Source organism: Etheostoma cragini, chromosome 23 (assembly GCF_013103735.1).
Source record: "Etheostoma cragini isolate CJK2018 chromosome 23, CSU_Ecrag_1.0, whole genome shotgun sequence".
NCBI lineage: Eukaryota > Metazoa > Chordata > Actinopteri > Perciformes > Percidae > Etheostoma > Etheostoma cragini.
In genome coordinates this window covers 16,514,749-16,525,914 of record NC_048429.1, presented here as the reverse complement: position 1 = coordinate 16,525,914, position 11,166 = coordinate 16,514,749, and the positions used below count along the sequence as shown (strand labels likewise).

The following is an 11,166-nucleotide window of genomic DNA, read 5'->3' as shown; positions in this document are numbered from 1 at the left end:
TGGAAAATGGCTGCAATGAAACAAAGAGTGAAAAATTTAAAGGGGTCTGAATACTTTCCGTACCCACTGTATATACCACAATATACATGTACACCATAATATCTGTCCTCCAGTCATGCTCATACACACACACACCCACACACCCACACTTTTTGGGGACCCGTCTTTGACATAATGCATTCCCTAACCTCTACAGTGACCTTAACCCTCCCAACAAAAGACCTAACCTTAACCCTAACATTTACCATCACAACTAAATGCTTAACCCTCACCCTAACCTTAACCTAATTCTAACCCTAATCCTAAAACCAAGTCTTAACCCTCAAACATCATCCAGCATTTTGGCCCCACAAAGCTGTCAGTAACCCACAAGTATACTGGACTCTCGGTTTTTGGACCCCACCAATGTAGTTAAACACAGCCACACAGCCACACAGCCACACACACACACACACACACACACACACACACACACACACACACACACACACACACATATTATGTTATGTTTATGTTTATTGTCCCCATGGGGAAATTAGGTTTCAGCATAAATCACATCAGATAGCATTTTTAAACAACATTAAGACAAATAAGACAAAGAACACACACACACACACAAGAACATTTCAATTTGGGTCATGCATCGAGACAGAAAAATGATCTGAAAACAAGTGTGACAACCTAAACATTTGGGAACATTTTATCCAACACTGGTTTCTCAGAAGACACTTGATTACACTCCGTCCCAAATTGTTTTTATACGTCAGAGTGAAAATTGTTGTCTTTTGAACATGCAAAAGCATGACATTACCAGTTCCCCAGTCCTTTCTGTTTTAGCACTCTGGCTAATTAGATGGGTGATAGGAGTGGCACTGATTGGCATTATAAAAGCTGCACTACCACTCCTCTCTCTCTCTCTCTCTCTCTCTCTCTCTCTCTCTCTGTTCAAAGGAATTATTTAAGATTTGAAAAAAAACACTATGGAAAGAAAGATTCTCCCCTGATAGATATAATAGATATTATCATTACAACCATTTATGGTAAGCACGAACTTACTTCTTTCCCCCTTCATCTCTTTGTTTCTCCATCTCACTCTCTTTCTCTCTCTCTCTCTCTCTCTCTCTCTGTGTCTTCCAACGGGTAAAAAAGGCAAGGAGAGAGGAAGGAGGAGGAATAGAAGAGTGAGTGAGCTCTGTCAATTGGAGTGAGTGCACTGCTAAGTCTGGCTCCACTACAAAGGTTAGCAGATCTGACTGTCAATAGTGTCTTGTGGGTGGGAGGGGGAGGAGACATGGGGGTAAGGTGGTGGGGGGGCGGTCGCTTTGAGAGAAAGAGATACTTTGATATTTCGGAATGTTAGAAGGGTGAATGTGGAGAACTGGAGGTTGGGGATCTAATTACCGGGCCATAATTGGGGGCTGGGGAATAGGTTGCCGTCCTCTCAACTCGCTGCAGATCAATTATGTTAAGAGAACATCTGTAAGTAGAGCTTAATGAGGTCCATTAGAGCAACATGCGCTGCCTTCCCTAACGGTGCTTGTCAGCTTCTTGGATGAGCTGGAGTGTGCTGCTGACTGGGGACCTGGTGGAGGGGCTTAAATAGAGAGGAGGCTCCACTCTGCGCCGCTTTTTCCTGCCAGAGAACCAGAGAGACACACAGACAGACATATAGACAGACACACAGACTGACAGACAGACTGACAGGGAGCCTGGACGCGCAAAGCCGTGGGGGGAAGCAGAGTTTTAGGTTCAGTGTGATTTGACATCCCAGCAACCTGGGCAGAGAACCAACTCCTGTTACCAAGTTTTCTTTTACACAATCTGGAGTTGCTGTGAGAAAGTTGCCTTGTGCCTTCAGTCAAGAGCGCAGGGAAGATAGACGGCGCTGCTGCGACCCTGAGGAGAGGTTCTGGGCACCCCCGGCTGTACTTTAAGGTAGGCAGTGTTCAGTCCTCTGTGTGTTTCTGGCTTTCCGCGAAGCAAAACCTGCGCGTGAAGAGTGTGCGAGCTCCGCAACAACAAGACATAGACACAAGCATGCAGCACCCATTCCCTCCACTCATCAGAGCGGCTGCTGCTGCAACGGAGCGGCCGCCGGTGCTGAGGATGGGCTGTCGGGGTTTGGTGCTCTCATTTGATTTGTTGTTGGGGAGGGTGGGAGGGGGGGAGTGTGTGTGTGTGTGTGTGTGTGTGTGTGTGTGTGTGTGTGGGGGGCTGGGGTCAGGCACCGACAGAACAAGCGTCTCCTCTGTCCGTGTGCTCACATGTGATGGGTAGCTCTATAAAATAATGGGGGTACGTGTTTCCATTGGCATGTCCTCCATCCTTCACCGCTGCCTTCTGTCTCCATCTTCCATTCATACGGAGGATGAAGAACAGAAGGGCACCGGGAGAGAGGTGGCAGCCTCACACAATATACACACACTCTACACACACACTCTACACACACACACGCTGCAGAAAATTGCATGATTACCAAGATAGGCCGCCTTGAAATAATTCAATCCATGACAAAAGCTAATTACTGGCAGGTAATACGCTGTCAGCTTTAATGCTTCTCATCACTCATAATGGCGCAGAGAGCATTTTATGACCCATCTCATTATCGCTGCATTTTAGGCTGGAGCCGCATGCCAACTATTGAGTCGCATCTCCTCCACCCACAACCCCCCCCCCAACAGAATATTTAAGGGAATCACGTAAAGCTGTCAGGCTGTGTGTTGGAGCCCCGTGTGGAGGCGTGAGGTGCCTTAACATGTGGGGCTGGTGTTATAACTAGCCAAAGGAAGGGTTGAACAGCAGAGTGTAGAGAGGCTGCCACATATGTCACCTGCGTGTGCGCACGCACGCACATGGAGAATGAATGCCAAAAAGAGATGAATCAGGATTGATTTCATTGTCCATATTAGCTATGCTTCCTCTTTATTTACTTTTCTCAGACTAGTCTGCCACTGAGCCCAATGAAAACACACCACATGACCACCACCACCACGCTGAATGTTGATGCCAGTCTTTGTCCTCTTCTGGCCACAGAGAATCTTTTAGAGGGGCATTCAGCCAAGAGTAGCCTGGTTTAATCTAACACATAACTACATGTTGAACTCTCTCTGGACCTTTGGTAAATGAGTCTGGTTGGTAAAGGACATGTCAGTCAGGTGTCAGAAGAAGCGGCTGTTTTCCCGCCCATTAATGTGTCCCTGAAGACACAGACCTAGGGCTACCTGTGGTTCTGGCTCTAGAATAGAATGAGCGCCGCGCGTCCGCGCGCACCCGGGCTCCAGAATTGAAGTACGTTGGGAAGAAATGGGCGTTCCGGGGGCGCGCACGCGATGCTTGCTCAGTCATATAATGGAGCGGCTGGTAGCCTAATAAGTGAATGACCTTATCGTGGCGGTGTAATGTTTCAGCGGTGAGGGACCGGGCTGTGACTTTACCCGCTGCTGCACCGGCTCCGCACGCTTTCCGCACGTTCTACGCGTGCTCTCTGCGCGCTCCAAAGGCTGCACGGCGGACGCCCCAACACCTGTAGCTGAGTCTGATCCACGTGGAGCTCGTTCGGTCCACCCTGAAGATCACCGCAATGCCAGTTTGGTGAACTTTTAGTGGCCAGTGGGACAAAGACTTAGCACTTCATACTTCTGCTTCACTTGTTGAGAAAGGTGAGAGAGCTGAGACAAGACATTTATTTAGCCTACATGTTCCAACAATAATCATAAATGTTCTTCTTCATCATTCCATCCAAGCTGAAATGTATGTCAATGTGCTGGGTGCAGGCCCGCCTGTGAGGTGTGAGATGTGAATCCAGCTGTGTGAGTGTGTACCGTTGGCCGGTGGTGCCCGCTGCTTGCTACGTCAAAGCGCTGATTAGGAAGCAGCGTGCAGTGAGCGCGAGCCTTCGTGTCCGTGGCCAGGCGGATCAGACGGGCTGTGTGCGGCGGAGGAGAAGCATCTCTTTGTCGTCCTGACTATAGTAACCGAGCTCTGGCCGACGGCAGGAACAGAGCCGCTCCGCAGCGTCCCCCTGCCTCTCCTTCCTACCCGGGCTCCGTGTCGGATATCCCCGCTGTAGGCTAACAAAGCCCGCTGCCAGCCTCCCGCAGACGGCGGCTCTCCGGACCAGGCGGCTCCGGGTTGCATGGTGGTGCTTCGGCGGCTTCAGCGCTTCAACAAATGCAGAAAAGGGAGAAAAGTTTCGGTAAGAGCTGACTTTATGAACGGCCCGTTTCATGTGTGCTTAGTGTTAGCGTGGCTCCGAGCTGGTTTAGCCCCGTTGTACGGAAAGCTGTTGCCCGCTGCTAGGGTGTGCGTGTAGCTGCATGGCAGATTGGATCTGTGTGTTAAATCCGTTATTGGCCTTTAGCAGCACTCCGCTGCCATGGCAACAGTAATTAAAGTGATAGGGGGAAATGTCAGCGTGTGTAATAGCAGGCTGTTGTTCGTCCGCCTCGAGCCGCGGCGGCTCACGGGGAGACATGCGGCCGAGGACGCGCAGCTGGCGGCCGCAGCGCGAGCTCCACAGTGACAGGGTACACACACACACATATACACACGTACCCCGGGCAGCTGGCTCTCTTTCCCTTTATGGAGCATGGAGCTTTTGTTGTGCACTTCCCCTCGGAGCGCTCACATTCCTGCCATGCTTCTCCCCTTCTCCCGGGTTGATTGCACAGTAAAACCTCTTCCTTCTTTTGGTTTGCTAATGAGTCGCGGGGACTTTGTAGTGTTAACGAGGTTGTACAGGCACAGCGCGCGCCCCGCCGGTGGCCAAGCCGAGAGCCTCACACCGCAACCTGTTTCTAACTGTCTTTGCACATGGTTTACAGTCAAATGCATACTGGTTTGTAGGCGGGCTACAGGATGTGCGTGAGGCGAGAATTTAAAATGCTCTAATTCCGTGTAATGCAGCTCCGGACTGTTTTCTCTCAGTCCTAGTTAGACAAAAGGGGTTCTCCTGCCTAACTTCCAAAGGTAGCCCCTAGTTATCAGCATGAGACCACAACACGGAGCACAACTTGCAAACGTGAGACTTGATGGACCATCATCACATCAGGTTGGACAAGGTGTGTGTGCGCACGCGCATACACACTGTTTACATCAGTGTGCTCTGACACACCGTGACTGCAGATGGCTGGATCTGCACCGGGATGGCTCAACCTTTGACCTTTGTGTACGCAGCCAGGCTGTAGCCTAGTGAAGTTGATAGTTGTAACCACTGGCTAGCTTCCAGCAAGGCAGAGAGTCCAGCCTGCAGTGTACTTCGGTACCCAGACAATGCTTCCATCATCCTGAAATGTTTCAGCGTGAGATCTACAGCGACATGTGTCCACTAACATGGAGAAGAGGAACTGTACAGCAGTTTTTCAAACGACTAAAGCTGAAACTAAGAATTTGTGTGTGTGTGTGTGTGTGTGTGTGTGTGTGTGTGTGTGTGTGTGTGTGTGTGTGTGTGTGTGTGTGTGTGTGTGTGTGTGTAGTGAATGGGGGACAAAGGGGAGTGGGGGTGTGCCTCTCTTTAGGGAATGGAAGGAGAATACTAATTCCAGCCCAGTGTGAAGCCCCCACCCCCTCCGCCCCCCAATGGACCAACAAAGGGTCTCCCCAGTCAGCTCAGGCCAAACAATGCAGGCCACTGCCTGTAGCCACGCCCCTTCACACACAGAGGAGGTCACCGTGAAAAAGTGTCCTGAAGAAATGTGAAACTGTGGCTTTGTGTGAGTGTGTGTGGGGCTGCATCACTGCATCTTCAGCTGTTATTTTACAGTACTGGCACAACAACAGCCTATTCCTCTCTGCCGCTACATCAGCTTTTTGTTACGTCTTGTTTAAATAATCAAATTAATTTATGGCGGTGTTACATAACAAAACACCGCATGTCTGTTTCTGTGAGGAACACTGAAATGCGTGGGGCTCCTCAAACTAGTTTCCATTAAAAGTGGTGTGTGTGTGTGTGTGTGTGTGTGTGTGTGTGTCCAATCCATACTACCAACTCCTTTTTCTTTGTGCATTGCATTGTGGGACAATACTTCAACAGTATTCCACTTTTACACCTCATTTTTAAATAAGTGTGCACTTAATGTTTAGTACCCTTTAGTATGCTTTACTTCATTTTAAGTACACTTAGTCTGTTTTTTTCTGCCATTTAAAGCTGAAAAAAGTGATTCTTTAAAACATGTTTTCTAAGGTCTCCCCTTAGAACCTCACAGGTACAGAGTTTAATCAGTGTTTTATACACACAAAAACACGTGTTGAAATTGCCTCCAGTATATGATACCTTATTAATTTGCTGTATATCAGTGCAGGTTAAAAAATCAATGACATTATATGAAGAAATAATTACGAATGCTTTTTTTCCACATGTCTTATTTCATTTTAGTATTATAAGACACGTGTTTTAAATACCTGAAAATTGTACTTTTACCACTGCTGCTGCTCAGAGATCGAGGAGCACCTTATCTTTCATCATTTTACATTCTACATAACGCACACATGTTGTTGTTATGTGTTTCTTTAGTTGTCTTCCTCTGTCAGTGTGTTTAAAGCTTCTCTCTGTCTCCCTCTGTCTCGGCCAGGTATACAAATGCTCTCCGTCCAGCCGGACACCAAGCCAAAAGGCTGTGCCGGCTGCAACCGGAAGATCAAGGACCGCTACCTGCTGAAGGCCCTGGATAAGTACTGGCACGAGGACTGCCTCAAGTGTGCCTGCTGTGACTGCCGGCTGGGCGAGGTGGGCTCCACGCTCTACACCAAAGCCAACCTCATCCTGTGCCGGAGAGACTACCTACGGTAAGAGAGACCGTGTGTCCACCCCGGCCAGATATGGCTCAATGTGCCAGTGTGTACAGGGTAGCACAGAGCATCGGTATTCACAGGACGGCGTTTGCTTTTGGCCTGGGACCTCGTTTTAAGGCCACACAATATGTCACGACCCAGCTATTCGTAAAATGGCATATTTGACCTGTAAATTATGGTATGGCACTCAAGTCTTTAATTAGTTGGCAGTCTGGCCTAGTGGTTAAAGAAGCCAGCTTGGGACCGGGAGGTCCCCAGACCGGCGGGACAAAATCTGGGTGGGAATAAAAAGGAAAAAGCGGAGCTTGTTTTTCCCTCATTACCACTGCTGAGGTGCCCTTGAGCAAGGCCCTTAACCCCAACCGCTCCAGTGGAGCTGCTCAGTGGCCAGCAGATCAGACTGGAAGTACGTTATGTATGTAGAAATGAGATTTTTCTTAAACTTTAAATCTTTCTTTTACTTTAAAATATGGCAGCTAAATTATTTTTGAAGTGCAACTGCAATAAAACAGCATCATTAAGTATATGTATAAATAAATATCACAGGTGACAAATGATGAAGTGCAAAATGTACTCACGTGTCCACTCCAGCCCAGCCATGTCACTAACCTTTCTGACAGTTAAAGGTTTAAGGGTTATTTATTCTCCTGTATTAATAGTAATAATATGAATATGAATATAATAATGTGTTTCCTGTATTGAGAGTGGGTCTCTTTGCACCGTGATCCTCTGACTGACAGAGAGAACTGGTAGAAGTGTAAACCTTCCAGGCAGTGGAACATCAGCACCTTATTGACTGATTTGATTCATATATTTAGTTGTTTTTTTCTGGATTGAATTTATTTGCTGGAATAGAGTTCACGCTCCTGTTTATTCTGGTAAAGACTGAATCATGTCTTTAATTCACAGAGACAGACTTGTAGATCTTTTTTATTTGCAGTGCAGTGTGTTGGGAGTCTGGCATCGTAGTTTATCAGTGTGTTTCCGTTACTGGACATAAGGGGTTGAGTTGGTAAGGTCCAATCTGTGATCACAGGGAAGACTCACTACCAACACATGTAGTTTCTGCATCTTTAAAGCGCCGTTATTATGCTCATTTTCAGGTTCATAACTGTATTTTGAGGTTGTACCAGATTAGGTTTCCATGGTTTTATTTTTAGAAACACCTTTTTTTGATGTATCGCACATTGCTGCAGATCCGGTTTTCACCCTGTGTGTTTAGGTCTCTGTTTTAGCTATAGAGTGAGACATCTCACTTCTACACTATCTTTGTTGGGAGTCACACATGCTTAGTAGCTAGGTAAGATGGCATCAGCTAGATAACTCTTTCTCCAACTTTGGTCAGTCCAAGGCAGGATTAGTTGGGAGACTTCTTATAGATGAGGGCCACTTGTGGAATACCCGCAGACAGGGACATGGACGTAGTTCTTTTGGAGATTATGGTAAACTAGTGTGTTTTGTAGCAGTGCGTTGCCACTGAGAACGAGATAGCACCTCTTCTCGACTAGTGACGTAGAAAGCCGTGCAGCTTTTGAAGACCTCAACCGTAGACTGAAGACAGAGGACATTCGGAAACCTGATCTCACTCAGAACAGCACAGACAGTTTTTTTTCCAAGTTTATATGTGGATGGAAGCACCAGAGACACAAAATAACACTCAATATACCCGAAAGAGGTTTTTTTTTTCATAATATGGGCATTTTAACAAACTCTTTAGTAATACATGTATTATTGTGCCTTTTTAAAACAACCTTTTTTTTCAAGGACATGAGAAGAGGTGAAATCATTTCCAATATAAATTAGTATTCAGATTTAGTTGATTTCGTTTTTAGAAAATAAATTAAAGAACATTTGTATATAATGTGAAAAGGGTTAGAGTGTTAGGGGTTATAGTAAAATATTGGAAAACCATTTGAGACACTTCTTTCTTCTTCTTCTTCTTATTTAGTAAAGTGTTTCCATCTCCTTTTTTACGTACCTTTGAACATAGTAAAAGATGACTGAAATGAGTGAGAGTAAAGCAGCAGTGCATGTGGCTCAGAGGGTAACTTGGGTCATGGTGGTTTGATAACTTGCTCTCTTTTGTGTGTGGGTGGGTGTCTTTGTGCGCATACATGTGCATATTAAATGTAAGTTGTAAATGTAACACTGGTCTAACATTAGGACAGCTAACTGGGCTACAGTGAGACTAGGCTAACATTAGGAAAGCTAAGTATGCTACAGTGAGACTGGGAAATCATTAAGAAAGCTAACTGGGCTATAGTGAGACTGAGCTAGCATTATGAAAGCTAACTGGGCAAACAATGGGAAAGCCTTTCTGATTTTTGAGTACAGAGTGACTCCAGTTCACTGGTTTTGTAGAATGTATGGCTTCACGATTATGGCCAAAATGATAATCACTATTATTTTGATAAAAATTTTGATCGCGATTATTCTCACGATTATTTGTTGATTTGAACCAAATCAAATTTTATTGTCACACATAGGCTGTTTATAACTGCGAGACGGAGTGTGATGGACGCTACTCACCGAGAGACGGCTGACTCATTATGAACGGGTCCAGCACGGGTCGAATGGCGGAGACACATGTTGTGTGTATGAAAACGTCTGTATCTTCACTGCGCTGCATTTTTATGAACTATGATGTTCTGGCCATGGGTCACATCTCTGGCCCAGGTCCAGCAGCTCCGTATCACACGCTGTTACTCTACCAATTGAAGTTAGTTGCATTCAATAACTTCTTCTGTGTTCTTCGCCGTGGCACATGAGCAGACGGGTTAACAGAGCGGTAGATTGGCTATACAAAAGATTTCTATGAAATGACGCTTTAAAAAACAATCGCTCGATCACGCAAATTTGATCGTGGGAAGTCAAAATTGTGATCGCGATTAAAATTTGATTAATTGTGCAGCCCTAGTGGAATGCTGGGTAATAATTGTTGTGTTGCCGATTGTGATTAGTGACTCATTTTCCACAAAAACACACACTGTATTTTAATTTGATTCAATCACACAAACACGGTCCTGCTGCCCCAAATGTGGATTATCCGCCACTGAATATAGTATAGCTCTCAACAAAGTCACCATTTCCTCTTGTTTGAGTAGCGTTTGTTAAAAACGTCCGTGTCTAGGTGTAACAACCAGTCTTTAGTATGACCCAAAGGGCTTATTGAGAGACAGACTTACAGCCCACTGAGTTTTCACTGGTCTTCCTGGTGGCCACTGTGTCACAAAGGCTTCTATACAAAAAGTCTAAATGTGGTGAAGGAATCCGTTGTTTTCCAACACTGATGCATTCAGGAGCAGTTTTTTTGTGAGCAGGCTTGCAGGAAGACCATTTTCAACATGTTATTCTCTCATCTCCAAAGTTCAAGGTGACTGAATTGATTTGACGCTGACTATCACAAAAGTGGCCCGCGTGTGGATGCGCTCTGACATCTCCTCACTGGCGGCTAATGAATGGCAAATATAGAAACGGCAGTCGTCCACGTCTGATCTGCAGAGCAACAAAGAATGCCAGGCTCCATCACTGAGCCAATCAATGGCAGCAGCATCACAAAGCAATACAATTTCACACGCACACACACACACACACAGACACAGAAACACTCCCTAAATCAAATCTATTATTTCTACTTGTGTTTATCTCATCTGTCAGCACAGGTTAGCAACAGGAGAGGAAAAAATAAGCATGACTACACATTTAGTCCATTATATTCCGTTGGCTTTAACAGTAAATTAGTTGGGCCTTCATTATACACCCCCACCCCCTTCTCCAAGTCAAACCTTTTCTGCTTAGCAGGGCGGCATGTTATTAGGCTGGACATAACCAGGGTTAGTATAATTCTTCAGGGGTCTACAACCATGAGCCATGTGATCCCAAAAGCATAGAAATAATAATCCTTTATTGTAACACATGCACAAACAACGGACGGAAAAAACATACGGGGAGATAGAACTTAGTTTCGGCAGTCCCAGTGTGATCAAATGGGATGTACAAAGAGGTGTGTGTGTGTGTTTGTGTAACCAAGCCATTCCTTCATAAACCTGCGACAGCACATACATAATTACAGGTATTATCTCCTAGAGCTTGATTTGTGCTTTGCTCTCTGAATATGGAGAAATGCAGCAGGAACGTTTTATCAACAAATGATCCCTTTTGAGAGCAAATCGTCTATTGATGATACTGGTAACAGGGCGACACCACTGTTTATGCTGATGTCTGATTTCCACAGTACACAGTGATAATGTTTGAAGGACCAGAGGAAGGAGGAGAGCACACAGGCTGACACATTTAAGTTAGAAAACGCAGAGAAAATGAAGACTGCAGTACACACACACACACACAGCTCCAAGGCCAGCTGCAGGCGTGAAAAAG

General features: G+C 45.8%; 1 protein-coding gene across 4 annotated transcripts in view; it reads left to right on the top strand.

Moving 5' to 3' along the window:
* The first annotated feature begins 1,687 nt into the window (after positions 1-1,687).
* The window catches only part of lmo3 (LIM domain only 3), a 42,128-nt gene continuing 32,649 nt past the window's right edge, over positions 1,688-11,166 (top strand). For 2 of the 4 annotated variants that reach the window (XR_004655503.1, XM_034863912.1), the window contains exons 1-2: positions 3,795-4,195; positions 6,570-6,783. Coding sequence is in view for 3 of the 4 variants with exons in the window: in XM_034863912.1 (XP_034719803.1) it covers positions 4,171-4,195; positions 6,570-6,783 (239 nt within the window). In the remaining variant the exon portion in view is untranslated. Of the gene's footprint in view, positions 1,936-3,346; positions 3,660-3,794; positions 4,196-6,569; positions 6,784-11,166 lie in introns of those variants that run through there. The other 2 variants (XM_034863914.1, XM_034863913.1) reach the window with 2 other exon arrangements.